The sequence below is a fragment of the Telopea speciosissima genome, chromosome 10 (genome assembly GCF_018873765.1).
Source record: "Telopea speciosissima isolate NSW1024214 ecotype Mountain lineage chromosome 10, Tspe_v1, whole genome shotgun sequence".
NCBI lineage: Eukaryota > Viridiplantae > Streptophyta > Magnoliopsida > Proteales > Proteaceae > Telopea > Telopea speciosissima.
In genome coordinates, this window is record NC_057925.1 from 15,705,218 (window position 1) to 15,726,353 (window position 21,136).

At 39.3% G+C, this 21,136-nt stretch overlaps 1 protein-coding gene across 1 annotated transcript in view; it reads left to right on the top strand.

Annotated features, from left to right (window-relative positions):
- The first annotated feature begins 7,630 nt into the window (after nucleotides 1-7,630).
- Nucleotides 7,631-21,136, top strand: part of LOC122641603 (novel plant SNARE 11-like) — an 81,959-nt gene continuing 68,453 nt past the window's right edge. The window contains exons 1-2 of the mRNA XM_043834890.1: nucleotides 7,631-7,865; nucleotides 14,020-14,096. Coding sequence (XP_043690825.1) covers nucleotides 14,020-14,096 — 77 coding nt within the window. The 5' untranslated portion in view covers nucleotides 7,631-7,865. The remainder of the gene's footprint in view (nucleotides 7,866-14,019; nucleotides 14,097-21,136) is intronic.

The window sequence follows — 21,136 nt, forward strand, 5'->3', positions numbered from 1 at the left end:
GTAATCTCTTATTAGAACTGCAAAACCAGATAAACTAGTGGAATTTCTTCTTTGTACCTTCTCTCTACGCCTTGCACGCTCTAGAGAGATTATCAGGCCTCAATTTCCACCAGTTTCCATAATGACACTCATCCTATGAAGTTAATAAATTGAATATCATTTCCAAAGTATCTCTTAAGCTATTTACCTGCTGATGGATTTCTCCTATTACATCTAGGACTCCGTCAAAACTTTCAAATTTCAAGCTGGAAAACACAGTCCTAATTCCAGCCAATACTGCTAGCAATTTAAATATCAAAGCAAAGCAAAATAATAACTAGAACTATCCACACGACCAGGATTGGACTGAATTTCTAAAGACTTAAGGAATAAGCCCTCATAGGACAAAGTCAGGTCCTCTTGGTCTTCGATACTCATCGTGTGGGTCAGGAGGAGGAACTACTGGCAGCTCCACAGTTGCTGAAGAATCCTGCAGTAGTCATGTGGAACCGGATCTGCGAGGAATTAATTATTATGGGTTTTCTGTTATGCTGTTCTTGTTCAAAATGTAAGGATGATTCTAGTTGGTTTATGAGGTAAATTTGTTATTTTGGTTTCCTTTTAAGGGTTATTTATATTTTTTATGTTCATTATTATTTTTATAAATTTGTTTCCACTCTCTTTGCTAGATCCCTTTTTACTCTTTCTAAGTTCCTAAAATTACCAACTAGTCAGTCTGATTCTTCTTATTTTGGTAGTTTTCTGTTTATGAGTCAAGAGTATTATTAGTCTACTTGGAAGTTAAGTTGTTAAGTCCTAGTTGAGTTTATAGAGTTGTAAGTCATAATAGGGCTTAGTTGAGTCTTTATAGAACACTTTAAACGTTTGGGAAGAGAGATTATTAGGCCTCAGTTTCCACCAGTTTCCGTAATGGTGGAGGGCTTGGAGAAGTAGATTGAAAGTGACCATTTCAGTCTCTATTTGGAATGCCAAAATGCACTAGAAGCTCCTTATTGTGGTTCCCAATCCTACAATGAGAAAGCAGCACCTGTGGAAAATCTGCTCATGTCTGAAGAAATGCTACAAGATTTAATGCAGAACACGGAGCTTCTTCATATCTTTGCAGCAAGGTTGCAGAACACCTGATTGATTTGATCCACACCATAGAGGAGGGAGGGAGGGAGGGAGGGAGGGGTGGTGTTTTGAAACAGATGAAGTTAACTTTGTATTTTGGCTTCAGATTTCTTTTTTTAGGCTTTTCTTATATGTGTTTGTCTTGTAGTAATCTCTCCTGGTTGTAACAGTTCTACTTGGTTTTGCTGACTTCAGTTGTATTTTAGTACTTCATACTCTTAGAGTGGAATGACCCTTGTAGAGAAGAAGAAGATCGATTGTTCTTACTTTCTTGCTTTCTACCTACCCAAAGCCACTATATATGTACTTGATTGCTAAAATTGTTTTTCATTGTCATGACTTGTGGGCTTTATTTTTGAATCTTGACCAATATATAGGCAAGTTTGCTATTCATCTTCTTCATAGGTCTTGAAATTTTCACACTCAAATTGGGAGTTTGCAAGCTCTAACTGGAGCCATAAAGTTATCTATAGAGGCTGTTTGTCAAGAACTTCCGTTTTCCTTGCCGGGTTTTCATATTGATCCCATTATATTTTCCCTCCACTCCCTTGTGGAGGAGGTATTTACATAACTTGAATTAATTTTTAAAGTCTCTCTCTCTTAGCTCTAAAATTTATACTGCTTCTGGTTGCATACATTTCTTAGTGGTTGAACTTTGAGTTCTCATTGTTCTTTATTCTAATTTTATTTTACAAGGAAAGTCCAATGCCGGATCCTTATTCTGAACTGTTCACTAATGTCTATGTTAAAGGGGTTTGGAGTCTAGGTAATTTTAGTTTCCTCTAATTTATGCTTTGTCCATACTTTTGTTCTCTAAAAGTGCACTTATTTCAAATGATCCTTTAGACATACCTTCTTGTGCTCATTTGATAGACTTTAAATGGAGGTCTTATTTAAAGGTTTTCATAAATTTGACTAGATTGTTCTTAAAACATATTGGAAATAGGAGACTGCACTGAACTTGTGGGTCACTGGTCTGATGGTATGACCATCTACTTTAAATTGCTTGGACATTACATATTCATGAGGGCCAGAAAAAAAAAGGGACTAAGTGCTACTAAATGTGGTTGCAGGCACCAGGAAGGCGTGTTGCTCGGTATATCCTGCTATGGTAGTTTGATTTTCTTGCTCTTTCTATGCATTTGCGGAATATTTTGCTTAGGATGCTTATCCATTATTGTCATGTGTTTAGTTGCTCTAGGAACCTAATTGGTACAAGTTTTTGAGTTTTGACAGTCTTAGAAGTTTTTCTCATTTCCCTTGGAGTATGCTTCAAGTCTACTGCAGCTTTGTTTGTCCACATGAACATTATTGTTATGTTGGGTTTTGTGATGTTTAGCACACTAAAGAAACAACTGGGAGTTGATAGCATTGTAAATTTTGTGGTGCCTTTACCCGATCATGTTGGTCTCTTTCTCCACTTCCTTTCTTTGATTTTAGTGAAGTGATGAAATGGAAAGGTAAAAGGATGAAACAAATAATGATTATTTATGTGTTGTGGAACAACAGGCTAAGGTGGTTCCCAACTAATTAGACTTATGTTGATCGTGCAAGTAGATGTGAGAACACTTGGGTCTTAAAGACTGTCTAACCCAGCCCAGCCATGTGGTGCAAAGTATTGGATATATCTCTAGCACCCAAGGCTGTGATTACGTAGGAACTAGTCAATTCTTTGTTTTGCTGCCTCCGATACTCCTTTTCAGTAACTTGACTATCTCCAATAGAGAAACTTGTAGATATCTTCAGTTAATTTTTCAATCTGAGATTTGGATTAGTTTGTTTCCCATCTGGTGTGTATCGGGATGGTGGTTAAACTCGGTGGTGACCATTCAGCAGTTGATACACATTTTATGTTTTGCAATTTCAACTTTTTCCTGTATATTAATTGGCTTCATTACGAATCAATGGCATCTTTAGCTCAATTTTCATTTGGCATCGATCGGTATAATATTGAAATTTCATGCATTGAGATCAGCTATCTTCTTGAATTTCAAAATTTTAGTGTATGTTTTTTTTTTTAATAAATTATAAAATAAAAATTCTAAATATTCATATCTATAGATAGAATTCGAAATTCTTTAGCATATTTTCATTGGCATAGAATAAGCAAAATATTCTTACATTTTGAACATTTTACAAGAACATTTTATTTTGATTCTTTTTAGTCTTTATTATTACATACTATTTCATTTGGCCGGTAAGAAACAAAGTTGTTAAGGGATTGACCAAGACTGATCCCATGATGGTTTTAAGAGATGTATTTCGATGATTTGTTGAGTTACATATTCAATCTCCATCTCATACTATACATGCATCAACACCCTGTACACCCTCACCTCATGACTTGAATCAGGATTCTAACCTTGACGTACAATTCTCTGGTTTAATTTGCGCAGGCATCTATGACTTTGAAATTAGATTAACCAATTGGGTTTTTTCAATTTTGCTAGATGGCCAGGATGGTTTAACATCTGTAGGTAGACTAACAACCACTGATGAGGAGGCAGAATTTTATGGACTCTTGCAAGGGTAGAAACATGCTGCGAAGGTTAATATCAAATTTAAAGAAGTGTGATGCTACAACAAAGATCTTTGTTCTTTATTCGATCCAAGTGACAAAATGTGTTCACCCTGAAACCTACTTCAAAATGGTATAAACAAAGATTTTATAACAAAGATCTTTGTTTTTTATTTTATCTAAGTGATAAAATGTGTTTAACGAATGTGTTAAATTGGGTTATTAAGTAAGGATAAAATGGTAAAAACAAAGATTTTATAACAAAAGTTTTCCCTTTGCTTCTATCCACCCCTTGCAATTCCAAATAACTTAATATAGGCTTAATGTTTCTCACATTTAAAATCGAAACTATACGCCCCCACCAGAGGATTGGGCTCCTCTCCTTGAAGGGCATCGCCCAATGAGTGTCCACTGAGGCATCTAACGGTTGGGTTGTGTTGCACACATCCCGATGCATGCCCAATCAGTCATCGGGATGTGTGTGACACAACCCAACCTTTAGATGCCTCATTCGGCAATGCCCTTCAAGGAGAGGAGCCAAATATCCCGAAACATTGCAGTACCCCTAGGAAATGTCCTAAATACCCCCATTATTTGATGGGTTTTCCTTAAATGCCCCTCCTTTGCTCGAAACTATACACTAGCATCGGAGGGATCCTCTCCCTATAATATATTGTGTATTATATAATATAATATATATTATAGAGGGGTCTTCTATCACATGGACATTTCTTCCAATCCAAAATGTCCCATATGCTATCATAATAATGAGTCTCTTTACATGCTCTGGTGCCATGCTCATTCGCTGCGAGTTGCTGGAAAGTCTTTTTTGTTTTTTAGGATTGATGTGTTTGGCTGTATTTGGCATTTGGTTGTACATGGATTAGTCCATGTGATAGAGGACCCCTCATACATCTCAATGGTCAAATTTTAATTCAAAGTAAGCAAGGAAAGTTGTTCAAACTTTGATCTAATATTTTAGTAAAATTACCAAAATACCATCAAATGTTGATGAATATAAAATACAAAATGACATCCTTTGTAATTTTAGTTGCTTCCTTGACTAATTATCTCATTGAAATTGTATCAATGAGATACTTGTCTGATCCTCCATCATATGGACTAACCCAATTAAGTATACTACCCATGTGATAAATAGTGAACTACTTCATTATGCATAGTGACACAAAATAAAACCCATTCTTTAAAGGATCATATATCATTAAATGTAACAAAATTAAATCCAATCACAGAAGTGAATCATCAGCGAAGTGTCCCATCACTAGTTCATGCAAAACATACAATTTACACCACACCCTCTCCTTTAACATGACCTTTTTTTTTTTTTTTGGGTACATTTGCATGACTTTTTTTTTTTTTAAAAATATAAAAGATAAGCACACCTCATTGAACCCATATAGAAATCAAATCCTTGTCTTCTAATTTGCCTTTCAAGGTTGTGAATTACATTATTATTAAAAGTAACTTTCTGTTCTCTATTGATTTTTCTCTCTCCAATTTCTTTATATTTAGAACCCTATTAGGCTAATAATAATGCATCTATCTTTTTATGCCTGACTGATGCTTTCTTGGTTTCATGGTTTTGCAAAGGGAAAAATGCTTATCAAAGTTAAGTATGATCATCACGAAATGAACCAAGGATACTTAGTCAATGTGGTTCCATCCACAACTTTCCTTCAAGTGAAAAAGAAAATGGAAACTGTGTTTGGTGCTAAAGTGGCTAGGCAAACTCTCTGGATGAATGGTTTGGAGTTAAGAGATGATTACAATGTTGAGTTTTATGAACTGGTTGAAGGATCAGAGATCAATCTCAGATATGAGCACTTGCCTCCAGGACAGAAACTCTGTCTTACAGTTATAACATCAACAAAATGGCAATACCGCGTGGAGGTGGAAGAGAAAATTACTGTTGCCACCTTGAGGAAGGAAATTCAGAAGGTTTTGAACATTCCAGTCGAACATATGACACTCTTTAATTCCTTTAACAATGAAATGGAAGCAGATGATTTTGAACTGTCTGCTTATTTTGTTTCTGATGGTTCAAATATCACAATCCAAATCACTCCATGATATGCTCATCACTTGTTTTTTTAATTGTTTGGGTAAAAACATATTTCCAATTACCTAATGTAGCTTTACTAGTTTCTTATATTACATTGTTATTGGTTTGATATAGGGAACAGATTGATGGTCAATCATAACAAGTTGTTCATTGATCATAACTTGCTACTCTAATAGTGTTGTGGTTTATTCAAGAATCCATTTACCATTGATCAAACAACTAAACTAGTCTTATTGATAGTATAATTCTGCTATCAATTTCTTTCACTGATACCACAACAACAATATAATAGCCTTATCCCAACCAAATGGGTCAGCCACATGGATCCTCGCTCTACAATCTGTTCTCTTCAACGTCATACCTAGTACGAGGCCTAAGCTATGTATGTCTTTCCTGACAACTTCTCCAATGGTTAATTTAGATATGTCCCTTGCTTTTTTAGTACCTTCAATCTGAATCAAATTACTACTTTGAATTGGAGCATTCCTAAGCCTTCATTGAACATGGCCGTGTCACCTCAAACAGACTCTCACATAATTTATCATGAATGGGAACTGCTCCCAATTTAGCTCTATATGGTTGTTTAATTCTTTACTTTATCCTTCTTAGTTTCGCCACACATCCATCTCAACATCCTCATCACCGCTACAGTTGGTTTATTTATATACCGCTTAATTGCCCAATATTCTGCACCATACATCATAGCCGATCGAATGTCATTCCTATAAAGGGATACACCGATCACACAACACTTCGGGCGTACCTCTCTACTTCATCAATCCGATTTTAATCCGACAACATCATCTATATCCCCTTCTTTTATTAATAAAATGCATCTCAATTAGTCCTTTTAAACTTGTATGTTGGATCCATATGTGTTATAGCTATTGAGGCTCACTTTTGATTGCAAGAGTCCAAATCATTAGACATATACCTAGTCATGATGAGAATTGCATCTACCATCATTTTGATTCAATTCTACGTACAAGCAATAGGAATTAAGAAAATCATAGAAATTAACTGGATTATATTGAGATGCCGGAATTGATTGCCTTGATGAATTTCAACCACCATTGTTTTAACAGAAGGAAACACAGAACACGAAATTAAGGGATAATTCCTAGCTCCCTATCTAGGCCTTTTTTTTTTTCCAAAAAAAAAAAAGAAAAGAAGAGAAAAAATAGAAAATAGCAATAGGAAGGTGTCGAAAGTTTAACAAAACATCCCAAATAATATCTACATACTCGCAATTCACTTGGCCATAAAATTTGGTTCACAATCTAAGGTTTGTACCTAGAGAAAAAGCAACTAAAAAATATAAGGGAGAAAGGACGCCAACCGGTTGCGCAGCGTACGCTGCTACGCCCAGACAATGGGGCATGCAAAATGACCGCTGCACTCCCTAGAACCGAAGAAATGATCAGGGGAGCGGTGGTCATTTCGCGTGCCCTTGTGTCTGGACACAAAGGCGGCGTGCGTTGTGCGATCGGATGGCATTCTTTCTCCCATAATATAATTAGAAAAACAGGAAAACGAATGCTAACTGGTCACATGGTTCTTGGCTTCTTGCATCCAGACACGGGAGCACAAGTATCGTTCAGCCCCGAGTAAAATTGAAAATGTCATCAAAATCAATTCCTCTCTATGCACTCTCATTGGCCCGTACTGGTGCAGGGGCTACACGACCGAACATTCTCTTGCCCATAAATAAATAAGGGAGAAAGAATGCCACTCAGTCGTGTGCCTGCGCTCAGAACAACTGGTGCAAAATGATCGGCACACCCCTGCTTTTCCATGGGGGCGGGGCGGTCATTTCTTGCGGGCTATGTCTAGGCGTAGGTATACGCTACAGCATACTACCGGGTGGCGTTCCTTTTCCCAATGAATATATAAAGTTCGGTACTTGATCGTATCATGAATAACGGTTTTTGTCACTAAAGCAGTTGAGACATGGTGGGTTTTTTTTTTTTTTTTTTTGGTCTCTCTTCTTCTTTCAAACTCAAATGATTTTTTATCGGCATTGACGATTGAAGATAAGATGATCTTACAAGGGATCCGAATTGAAGATTCGAAGTAGTTTTCTGCAAATTTTAGGACCAGAAATCGCCAGATATCCCTGGTTCTTCTAAATAGTCCAGGTTTTGGTTCCAGGTGCATTGTTCTCCTCCCTTATCTAATTAATTTGCATCCCCCCTCTTTTGGAAGAGATTTGTGAGTCTGTTGCGTGATGCATTACCTGAAATTCTTCAGTTTGCTCAATCTAGGTTGTTTTTCTGTGTATTATTCCCCCTTTTTTTTTTTGTCCTCACAAGTTACGAGATTTTCTTTTGAGAAAAATGCATATTTTTTTTTGCTTTTATAATTGTTTTTTATTAGAGCTAAAGAAGTCGTCAGCCAGAGTTGACACTTATTACTCTTTGCATAAACTTATGATTCAGAAAGAGATTTAAGAAACCTCATAACTAAAGGAAGCAGGGAAATTGAGAATTAGAGGTAATGAGTGTTGTGAGAGCGTGCCCTGACAAATTCTAATGTTGAATTGGGTAGCACACCCATCTCAATGTGTTTGGTCTGCTAACTTCTAATTTTTCAGTTTCTTGTTCTAGAAACATAGTGGAGTAGGGAAAAAAAAAGTACAAATTTACCAACTTCGCAAGTGAAGCCAAATAGGTATCGACGGGGTAGGTTTTTTCTTTGTTGAGGACAAAGAACAGTGAACTAGACCTCTTACAGGACAAAAATCATATGCGAATGTTAAAACAAACACCAAAGAAACACGAATAGAAAACAAAATAGAGCAAGATGACACGGAGATTTTATGTGGTTCACACACCGATTTGGTGTGCTATATCCACAGGCAAAGCTGAAGATGATTCACTATGTAATGGAAAAAAAATACATTGTGGAGATCTCTCAAGAGCACCCAAAACGACAGCAAGAACTCTTACCCAAAACCCTAGCTCAAAAATCCCCTTTTTTCACGCCTTTTCAATTACACAATAAGACACGAAAAAACATATATCCTCCTCCAAGTGGGTCGGGTTGTATTACCATCATAGACCTCAGAAAAAATCCAATTCAAGTCACCACCAAAATATGTCGGAGCAGGTTAATCTTCGAAATGTGTACATTCAAGATATACATAACAGAGCAAGATGACACAGAGATTTAACGTGATTCACACACCATATTGTGTGTTACGTCCACAGGCAAAGCTGAAGATGATTCACTATGTAATGGACGCAGATACAATGTAGAGATCTCTCAAGAGCACCCAAAAGGACAACAAGAACTCTTACCCAAAACCCTACCTCGAAAATCCCCTTTTTCACACCTTTTCACTTACACACTAAGACACGAAAAAACATATATCCTCCTCCAAGTGGGTTGAGTTGTACTACCATCACAAACCTCAGAAAAAATCCAATTCAGGTCGCCACCAAAATATGTCAGAGCGGGTTAATCTGCAAAATGGGTACAAGAATTCGAGATATACATAACAGAGCAAGATGACATGGAGATTTAACGTGGTTCACACACCAATATGGTGTGCTATGTGTTGGGAAGAGATGCGAAATAGCCTTTCCACCTATGTGAATCAAAGAAACAAACAAACGAAAAATGGAAACCAAACAAGCAACTACAAACCAAAAGGAACACAAGATCTAACGTGGAAAACCCTTCAATGTGAAGGGAAAAACCACGAGGCAACTCCGAGAATAATCCACTAAATCAAATGAAAGGATTACAATGATTCACTTCTCAAGTTTATGCCCAAACTTGAGATCCACCACAATATTGAGAAAAGAAATAACAAGCACTTAGAAAGATTACAAGGTTACCTCACACTTTAAAGGAAATGCTACCAAATCACCTCTAAAAGCCACCGGCAATTTCTCCCAAAGCTTGGAGAACCCAACCAAGAAAGCAAGCTGCAACTTCGGTTACCCGGCTAAACAAGAGCATGAGATGTAGCAAAAACGGTCTCTAAAATGACCCCCCATACTGCAAGCTCACATGGAATCCATGCCTGCCAAATTCCTGCATAGTTCATGCTTCTCCTTTGGCACTATCTTGGTCATCATATCTAATGGATTCCTATCAGTATGGATTTTAGAGACCGTTTTTGCTACATCTCATGCTCTTGTTTAGCCGGGTAACCGAAGTTGCAACTTGCTTTCTCGGTTGGGTTTTCTAAGCTTTGGGAGAAATTGTCGGTGGCTTTTAGAGGTGATTTGGTAGCATTTCCTTTAAAGTGTGAGGTAACCTTGTAATCTTTCCAAGTGCTTGTTATTTCTTTTCTCAATATTGCGGTGGATCTCAAGTTTGGGCATAAACTTGAGAAGTGAATCATTGTAATCCTTTCATTTGATTTAGTGGATTATTCTTGGAGTTGCCCCGTGGTTTTTCCCTTCATATTGAAGGGTTTTCCACATTAAATCTTGTGTTCCTTTTGGTTTGTGGTTGATTGTTTGGTTTCCATTTTTCGTTTATTTGTTTCTTTGATTCACATAGGTGGGAAGGTTATTCCGCATCTCTTCCCAACACTATGTCCACAGGAAAAGCTGAAGATGATTCACTATGTAATGGAAGAAGATACAATGTGGAGATCTCTCAAGAGCACCCAAAACGACATCAAGAACTCTTACCCAAAACCCTAGCTCAAAAATCCCCTATTTTCATGCCTTTTCACTTACACACTAAGACACGAAAAAACATATATCCTCCTCCAAGCGGGTCGGGTTGTACTACCATCACAGACCTCAGAAAAAATCCAGTTCAGGTCGCCACCAAAATATGTCGGAGTGGGTTAATCTTCGAAACAGGTTAAAGAATTTGAGATATACATAACAGCAAATTACACCGTGCCTGTGCTGTTATGGACATCCACTGAAAAGCAAGGATTGTGGAGCTGATACATTGCAGGACAAAAGCAGATGCAGTGTTTGATAACCTAGGATTTGTAGAAAAAATGAATCAGCAGTTTTCAGAGATATTTATCCAGGTCAGTGTCCCCTCAACATGGAGGGAACTTTAGTTCTCATGGCAAGGTGCATTTATCAAATACTGTTTCTGTAGTTATAGCACCTCAAGCTTGCAGAAACATCCAGACTGTGTTGGTATAAAGCTGAAGAAACATCTTAAATTCACCCAAAAAACAAAAAAGCTGAAGAAACAATCTCCATAGGGTGTTCGTGCTCAGGTGGAACCAATCAAAGAATGTAGGGAAAAAAGAAAGGACATGATGCCAACTTTTATAGTTGTTCTATTGGATTTGGCTGAAGGGTTAGCAGCAAAAGTTTTCTGCTTACACTTTAGGAGAAACACAAAATTTAGTAGTTTGATTTCTGTTAGTTACATCTCTATCTCAATCAGGCACGGGTATGGAACTCAACAAGTCTGCGGTCCTGGGAAAAGAAAACAGAAGCAGGTTAGTGAACTAACAATTTGACTATGAATGTTGCTTGAGAAGTGTGCAAGGGTTCTCTGAGCACGAGATACGAAGCAAGGAAGGCCTCATATTGCAAGCTGCCTGTACTAAGTGCTATAATTTAGTACCTCTCCATCAGTGAGATTTGAGCTGAACATCATATAATGTGGACAAATAAAACGTCTCATTAGTAGGATGTCATGTACAAGTTATGACCTCTGAAGCATATTTTTGCCGATGTAACACTTGATCATGGTCAAAGCTATGTAACCTCTCAGGAACTCAGTAATTAAAATTGATCTCAAATTTCTTACTTTTGAAAACAGTCATATTCACATTTTATCAATGTAAATAAAAAGATAGCTGATGATTTAGAAACAAGTCTGTTCTCAACTTTTCTATGTCTTGATCAATTTCCTTAGCAAGTTCGACATAATATTGACTTTCAAAGCTTCTTCATGATCCAGATTGAGCCCTATAGGTATATAGATGGACAGAGGCTGCCTCCCTGTACTCTTGTTCATTACTTGCTTCTTCCTTTTCGATGAAAATTTGTATTATGTGTCAATAACGAAAAGGAAAATTAGGTACCTGTTCCAGTGGAAGAGATCATAGATATCTAAGTTCAAAGAAATTATCATTGCTTTCAATAGAATGCTGAAAATTGATTTTTCAAGGAGCTTGCTTGATTGTGCACCATTCATGTTGGGAATGCAAACATGATGACCCAAGTATGAAAGGTTTCAGATAGACCTTATTCCTGCCTTCATTTAAATAGCTACTTTAAGCATCAAGCTCAAATATTTCTACTGTATACAGACTTCCTTTATTATTGAAGTGTCCAACAGTTATTATCCTCACAGCAGAAAGGTTGTCTTAAAATCAGCAGACTGGTGACTTTAGGACCCAAAAAGAAAAATATGAAGTTCAAATAGTGTCACGGTCACTTGAAGTGAAGAATGAAATCTGAATATAATCCCAGAGATCTCCGCATAGTGATAAATTTGCCATGCAAAGTAGCAACAATCTAACTAGCAGTAAAGTAAGCCCAGGTGGCATTCTTTATTGACCGCTGTAGTAATAATCCTATGGTTTTTTTGCTTTCGTAAATAATACTCAAGCACATTAAATCCGTTATACCTTATTAGTTTATAAACTTCTCAGAATACTTATTCAGTAAGTTTAACTTCACACACTATAGTTCTAATTTCTAGCTGCTGGTTTCCTCAAGTTTTTCTCTCCTAACTAAAATTCTATATCAGCTCAAAATGAAGTTCTATATATAAAAAATACAGAGGAGTATGACTGGACATGTGGATTGAATAGGATGGCTGAGATCTGTTGGATAGGATGATCTCTCTGTAAGTCTATAATGTATTGATGACCATGATCATCAGGACCAAGAATTACATATAAGCCCCAGGATCTCCTGTATGATAGCACATAAAAATTAATTACATGTGATCTATAAGAACAATTTCCATGGTGCAATGATGCTATCCAGCATAAAATACAGCCACAAGTGGGAAATATTAAAATAAAAGGAAGCACCAGATGATGATGCCATATTTACCCTATTGTAAGAATTGAACTGGAGGAAAAACCCAGTAAGTGGGGACTTGTGGGATGGGAATCTAACTTGGGACTTGTAAATGTCTATTGACCTGCATCTGTTTTGATGGCCCAGATGTATGTCAAGGTTTGAGAACAGACTTTCACTTAGGGGCTACTTTCCCAGGTTACCTGGTCCAACTGACGGGATGCTCCAGGTTTTAAAGCATCAATACTTTTTTATTATAAAATTATCACGTGTGTGGATGTAACGTAGAACCTTAAGATTAAAGTTATTGATTCAATAAGAAACTATTTACCTGTTTCCTCTGGAAAAAAAAAAGAAATCTGTCATTACATTGGCCAAGTTGATTGCTTGTCAGAGTAGTGCTTCTACTGCTTGTTTTATATGTTCAGAAAGAAAAAGAAAAATCCACCAAATGGACTTTCTTTACATATTTGAGATTCGCTTTCTTTTTTGCTTCAGAAAAAGGAAAATCCACTGTCTCTTTCCAGTGGAATCCCCATTTAGTGATGTATTTGGTTTCCCCAACTTTCAATCAAAAAATTTGATCTAGAAATTTCACAGATTGCATTTAATGTATTTATTTTTTTTAAACTTTAAGTTTTTAGAATAACATTTGACATTGAAAACTATTGGGGAAGTATTAACTTCTCAGACTAGTAATTTACTTTGCATGACTAAGTTTAAGTATGCCTTGGAAGAGTTGTTTTTTTGGAATGGTTATTTGGTTTCTTTTATTTATCACTATGTAAGGGCAAAGAAAAGGGATTCTGATCCTCTACTGCACGCTGCCTGTCCTGCCACCATGCTTCCTCACACAGGCAGGCGTGCAATGACCACCATACCCCACCCGGGCAGGGCACTCGGGCAGTGGGTAGGGTGGTCATTGCGAGCTGCCTGTGTGAGGAAGCATGGCGGCAGGACAGGCAGTGTGCAGTAGAGGATCCAAATTGAAGAAAAAAGGGTTCTGGTGAATTGTACTTTAATTCTTAAACGGCAGGAACTTCTCTGATTTCTTTAAATAAAATCCGGCGAAAGGCCTTCCTTTGCTCAAAAAAAAAATTTGTACTTTAAGCATCCACCTTATGACATTATAGCTAACTGATTTGTCATAGCAATTTTACTCTGTCTGGCAATTTCTGCTTCTTTGAACTTTCATTTCGCATCATGATGTGTTATGCTGGCAATGAATATTTGCGGTTCTCTCTTTGTGCTCTCAAACATGTGTGAGGATATCTAAATTGATATATACCTTTTCTCAGAACTGAATCAGCTTCATTTTTTTTTCCATTAATAAGATGGATTCATTGTCTGCAATCAGCGGGGATCTGGGAGAGGTTGAAGGCCAAATCAAGGATATCTTCCGAGCTTTGTCGTAAATTCTTACCTCTTTCTTCAATATCCAATAATTGTTTTATTCTTGTTGAGAAATGAATTTGGCTTTTGAATAATTACAATATGGAAAATTAGTCAAGATGAGTGCAGGGTTTTAAGTCTGGGTCAGGAGTGTGACTTGCCAACTCATTTCAGTGTTGGGAACATCTGATAAACACAAATTTATTAAGCAAGCAATCCCAAGATTCCCAACAAATCATTAGATACAATATTCTTGCTGTTTGGGTAGAATCAGCTCTTATCAATTAGAGTGTTGGCGGAGTTGCATATAAATTGGAATTTAGTTCATCAGCTTCATGGGTTTCAATATTTTTTTTTAATTGATTTGTATTTTATATGTAGCTTCTGGATTCACCTATGACCGTTTCTAAATGAGTTGCTTATTTTGGAACGCTCGCGGCATTGGGAATAAGCCTACCACTAGGCGGCTGAAAACATTAATTAACTTTCACAAGGTTGACATTGTTGCTATTGTGGAGCCTAAAGCGCGTGTTTCAAAGGCGCGCTTGGGGATGAGGCAGGTTGGTTTGGACTCGATGCACACTTTGGAGAGGATTTGGGTGTTTTGGAGAGCCTCGTTGCAGATCACAGTGCTAGAGGAACATCGTCAGTTTGTGACGCTGAAGTGTGTGGATGCCAATGCTGGAACTTTTGTTATCACCTTTGTCCATGGGCTTTGCTCGGTGGTGGAGAGGAGGGAGGTGTGGGAGAGGCTTGAACTCTTTTCCAGGTCTACCCCCTTCCCATGGTCGGTGGGAGGGGACTTTAACGCAGTGGTGTCCCCTTTGGAGAAAGCGGGTGGCAGCCCTGCTTGTGCGTTGTCTATGGATGAGTATGGGGGTTTTGTGACTGGTGCTGGCCTTATTGATGCAAGTTATGCTGGTAAAATCTTCACTTGGTCGAATAATCGATCAGGAGTGGGTAGGGTCATGGCCAGATTGGATTGGATTTTGGTGAACGCTGCTTTGTTTGGGGCTTTTCACAGGTGTGAGGTGACCCATCTAAATCGGACGTGTTCTGATCACGCATCTATTTGGCTCTCTTTCTCTGCTGCTTGCAACCGTGCTTTCTCAGCCTTTAAGTTCCAGCAGATGTGGTTGCTGCACCCGGGGTTTCTTGACTTTGTAAAGGGTCAATGGGGAGAACTGGTGGCTGGCTTGCCCCTTCTAGTTTTGTTCTTTAAACTAAAGAGGCTTTGTGGTGCTCTCCGTAAGTAGAACAAGGAGGTTTTTGGTAATGTGCATCAAAAGGTTAGGGATGCAGTGGACTCGGTTAGCAGGGCGGAGGTGACCTTTGATCTGAGTGCAAGTGATGAGGCTAAGGAGGCTCTGGTGGAGGCTAGGAATGTTTTGGACGGGGTGTTGCTTCAGGAGGAAATCTTCGGGAAACAAAAATTCAGAGTTACCTGGTTAAAAGAGGGGGATCGAAACACAAAGTTTTTCCATTCCACAGTTAGTGTCAGAAGAAGGCAGGCCAGGGTGAATAAGATCAAAGGAGAAGATGGTGAGTGGATCTCTGACCCTGATAGGGTGCAGGCTGAGGCTGTGCATCACTTCTCAGGTCTCTCTGCTTCTCAGGGCTGGTTGGTTGATGAGGGCCTACTGTCACTGATACCCACGGTGGTGACTGATGCTGAGAATGCTGCTCTTCTGTTAACTCCCTCTTTGGAGGAGGTGAAGAGGGCTGTTTTCTCTTTGTCGAGTGACAACGTGCCGGGCCCAGATGGTTTTTCGGGGTACTTTTTCACTGCTTGCTGGGAGGTGGTGTGCCATGATGTCTGGGCAGCAGTAGAGGATTTCTTCTAGGGTGGGGCCCTCCCTAGAAGCTTCACCTCGGCCAATCTGGTGCTTATTCCCAAGAAGGATAATCCTGACGTAATGGTTGATCTCCACCCTATTAGCCTTTGTAACTTTTCTTATAAGATTATTGCCAAGATCTTTGTTTCCAGGTTGGCAGGGTTACTTCTTTAGTGGACGAGGAACAGGGTGCTTTTGTGCAGGGCAGATGTATCCATGATAATATCTCCATTGTCCAAGAGGTTGCTCAGGACCTCAATAGGAAGGCTCGAGGGGGTAATGTGATCCTCAAGCTTAATATGGCGAAAGCCTATGACCGTTTAGAATGGAGTTTCATGTGGCTTGTTCTTTCCAGATTTGGCTTTAGTGAGGCCTGGATTAGCTTAATCAGGAAGACTGTGGAGAATTGTTGGTTCTCTATAGTGATGGGAGGCAACCAATTAGGTTTTTTCAAGTCCTCCACGGGGGTGAGGCAGGGGGATCCCTTATCGCCTGCCCTATTTATTATAGCAGAAGAAGTGCTGAGCAGGGGTATCAAAAATATTTTTGTGGAGGGGCATGCGTCTTACTTCTGACTCCCGAGGGGGTGCCCTAGAATTCCGCGTTGTCTTTTTACAGACGACACCATTATCTTCGCCAGGGGTTTGAAGAACTCGCTCAAGCAAGTTATGGGGTTTATTGACAGATATGAAGGCTTATCAAGACAGCTGATCAACAGGCAAAAAGTTGCTTTGTGTTGGGAGATGAGGTCTCCTTGGTGAGGGCCCATATGGTAGGGGCGGTGACTGGTTTCACTAGAAAGACGCTCCCAATAACCTACTTAGGGGCCCCTCTCCAATCTGGAAGACTCAAAATTTGTTTCTTTGACGACCTTGTTGGAAAAATAAGAAACAAAGTGGCAGGCTGGAAGGGAAGGCTCCTATCGTCTGGGGGACGTGTTACGCTTTTAAAGCATGTCCTCTCCTCTATCCCTATCCATGTTCTCGCAACGCTGGTTCCATTTAAGGCAGTCATTCGGAGATTATATGGGATCTTTGCTGATTTTATTTGGGGATGCTCAGAATGGGGGAAGCGCAGACAATGGGTGTGTTGGAGGAAGATCTATAGGCCCCTCGACGAAGGGGGTTTGGGGATTAGGCTTCTGGAGGATGTCGGCCTTTCACTCAGACTTAAGGGCCTTTGGAATGTTTTTTCTGATCGATCTCTGTGGAGCGATTTTTTCAGGGCTAAGTTCTTTAGAAACTTTCATGTTGCTCTAGCTGGGGCGAATGGAGTTGGTTCAAAGTCTTAGCGTGATACTATGGCCTGTAAGGAGCTCTTGATGGATAGGTCAAGGTGGTTGTTTGGCTCTGGAAATATTTCCTTCTGGCTGAATAATTGGACTGACGCAAGCCCTCTGATTGAGCATGTTGACAATGGTCTCCTGATGGACACGGACTTGTGGGTCAAGGATGCTATGGGTGAGGGCGGAGCTTGGAGGCAGGGCCTTCTAGCTCACATTGATCCAGTGGCAGTTAGGGATAGTATTGCTCTTATCAATTTTGCTCTCTCTAATAGATGTGATGCTTTAGCTTGGATCCCCTCGAGTGATGGTTGTTTCACAACTAGGTTGGCTTGGAATGAAGTGAGGAGCGCTTCACCTGTGGTCCCTTATGCTTAGTGGTTATGGAACCAATCTGTACCCTTGAAGGTGGCCTTTTTTTTTTTGGCAACTCCTTTATGGAAAGATTTCCACAGATGATTCTTTAATGTCGGTTGGCATTCCCCTGGCTTCGAAGTACAACTGTTGTGGGAGTCCACGAAGGGAGACTACCGATCACTGCTTGGTGTTTGGTGGTACGGCTTCTAAGGTATGGGGGTCATTCTCTCGTATTTTTTACATCTCTTATATTCCCTCACAGGATATTTAAGGTCAAATCTCTCATTAGTAGGAATCAGCAAGCTGTAACAGTCTTAGCGCTTATGTCACAGGAATCCTGCCTTCTTTGGTCGTCTGGGAGCTTTGGAAGCAGAGGAACTATAGAAGGCATAGGGAAACAAGGCGTACTGCTAGTTCAATAGTGGAGTGCATTAAATCCTGGGTGAAAGGGGTTTAGCTTCCCTCCAAGGTTGGTCGTCTGGGGTCTGTAAGGGATGGCTTGATTCTACAGTGTTTTCACCTCTTGGCTCCAACACCCAAGCTGACTCACCTTATACTAGTTTATTGGTGTCCACCCGTTGCCTTAGTAAAGCTTAATGTGGATGGTTCTTGTAGGGGCAATCCGGGCATTAGAGGGGGTGGAGGGGTCATCAGGGACTCGAAGGGTGTAGTCCTGGCAGCCTTCTCTAACTATTATGGTGCTTGCACTAATTCGATTGCTGAACTAAGAGCCTTGAGGGATGGCTTGCCCCTATGTCAGGCTATGGGTCTCTTTGACCTGGTAGTTAACTCGGATTCCGCATCCACTGTCAGAATGGTTAACCAAAAGAGGTGTAGCTTGTGGAAGGGTTGGTACTGGTTCCAGGAGGTGTTAGCCTTAGTTTCTTTTGCCCGGGCTTTCGTGTCCTTTGCTTTTCGTGAAAGTAATAGGGCGGCTGATTGGTTGGCTAATCTTGCTTTGTGATTCGGGGTCGTCTAGCACTTTCCAGCAGGGTTGTCTCCCTACAGGGGTTTTTCAGGTCATTTTTCGGGAGGACAAGGCAGGGTTGCCAATTCTCAGGAAATAGCACTAGTGGTTTTGTTCCTATTTGTATGGGCTTAGAGTTGTGGTGAGGCCAAGAGTGCTTTTGCTCCTTGGGTTGGGGTAAAGTGGTATGTCCCCCCCTGTGTATGCTCTTATTATTTTTGGATTTTAATAAAATTCTAGGGGCTAGCCTGGGTCCCAGGTAATATTCAGGTTAAAAAAAAATGTTATATGCTAGCATCATTTTCGAAGCTTCACTTCTATTTAGCGGAAAAGTCACAAGACTCAGTACCTTTATTGTGAGATAACCTAGAGGGGGGGGGGTGAATAGGTTATCACTAGTGGAATACAAGTCTTTTTAAAATTTCTTTGATTGAAACAGAGTAAATGTAAATAAATGCTCAAAAAGAACACACAGGATTTATAGTGGTTGGGCTAACCCAGTCTACATCCACTCCTCTCAATCTTGAGAGAATTTCACTAGTATCTTCCTTTCAATACAATAGGTGGGAAGAACACCTTTACAATCTTTTTCCTAGGATAAGAGGATCCTTAATCTTTTTACCAGGATAAGAGAATCCTAAATCTTTTAAGGATAAGAGGACCCCTTGTGCCACCTAAGTACAATCTAGGTTAATGTAAGAATAATTTTTTTACCAAGAAAAGAGAATCCTAATCTTTTAAGGATAAGAGAATCCCTTGCACAACCTAAGTATAGTCTATGCTAATGCAAGAACAATAAATAATTACAAATGAAAAGGATAATAGTTACCTAGGCAAGGAGTGTGACATTGTACTCCTTGCAAGTGTCAAATGATGTGAAATGAATGCATATGACCTTTGATCTTCTTTAAAACTTCTCTTTAGGACCAAAGCTTATGAAGGTCTTGATGTTGAAGTCAACCTTGGATGATCTTAATGGAGACTACTAGACTTTAATCAATAGAACTTTAGAATGCCTTTTCACCGCTCACAAAAGTAGTATTTCGGATTGTAATAGATAGGCGAATAGCTCACATATATTCTCTATTTATAGGCTCATTTAAAACTCTAAAAATATGTGTAAAATGTGCTCTAACGGATCTATTTTTGATCCATCCGGCCGACCGGATAATATAGCCGTTGGAGAAATATATCCGTTAAAGAGGCGTCGTTGGAGAGCAGCATAGGCATCCGGTTGGTATTCGGTCGATTGGATGATCGTCCAGTTTGATCCAGTCTACCGGATTAAATGACTGGTACGTACTAGTTAAGGTACTGCCAGCATCTGGACGAAATGGCCAATGATCCGATCAACTGGATCATGGTCCAGTCAGCTTATTTGACTGGGGGGACTTTGCTCCAACCTTTTTCCAACTAAAGCGAAGGTCATAAGGGGTTTTAATCAACCTCCTAAGGTCTCTACATGATGCATATGATCTTTAATTAAATATGCAAGTGTTTCTAAGTATGTGCACACGAGCATCTTCATGTAGATCTTCAACTTGATTTCTTCAAGAGATGTTCTTCAATCTTCAAAAGATCTTTTCTTCAAGATCTTCTTTGCTTGAGAGTCTTAGCAAGTCTTCAAAGTCTTGATCTTTCTTGTGCTTTTATGTCCTTTCATTCTTGGCTTGGTCTTCTTTATTCCATCATCAAACTTGTTGACATAATCATAGACAATGGCTTGTGCCAACACGTTTGTTATCATCAAAACAATCATGGAGGGAGGGAAGTATTTTTCCCAACATTTACATGTTTTATGAGGCTTTCAGTTGGCAGTTCCAGAAGCAACTTTTGGGACAGGTGAACTTCTATAGGGATCTTTGGGCTAGGTACATCAATGGGTTGGTCTGGGTATGGTTAATATATGTCCTCCATCTTTATCTGGCTATGGCCCAGATGATTCTATAGCTTGCTCACCAAAGAATTTGTAGTTGGTACGCTCTCAAGTACTCAAAAATTGGTTACTACTTACTAGAGCTTAAGCTGCAAGATGCATAAAAAGTTTATTGGGAAGCAGTTTTCTGTCTGGGAGTGTGGCCTATGCCAGCACTCCCATGTGTCTATCTCTCTCCTCCTTAAAACAAGGGGGCAGAGGTGTCTTTTCACATGGGGATGAGAGAGATAGACTTATGGGAGTGATGGCGTAGGCCACACTCCCAGACAGAGATCTTTATCCCAAAAGTTTAAAAGAACTGCAAGAGAAAATTTGCAACATATGTGACCAATAACCTGTATTAAATGAAAAAAAAATTACAAAATTTTACTGGATCAGACAGTTGACTTGATTCCTATGCTGGTCTGATTGGTTTTTGTATTGATCCAATGCATGATATCAGAGCCATGTGGAACTAATTATTAATATTAGGTACTGGTAATAGGTAAACATAGACACCCCTACATCAGTCTCTCATTAAAGTTGGGCCAGGCTTTGTGGGTAATATTTGATGGCGACCCATCATAGGCCCAGCCCAACTCCTGAGCACTGGGCAAATCATAGTTATCTAATGCTCCAACTATACATCTAATTTACGAATTGGTCCTAGATAGTAGTTGATGCAGATAATAGGGAGGAGATT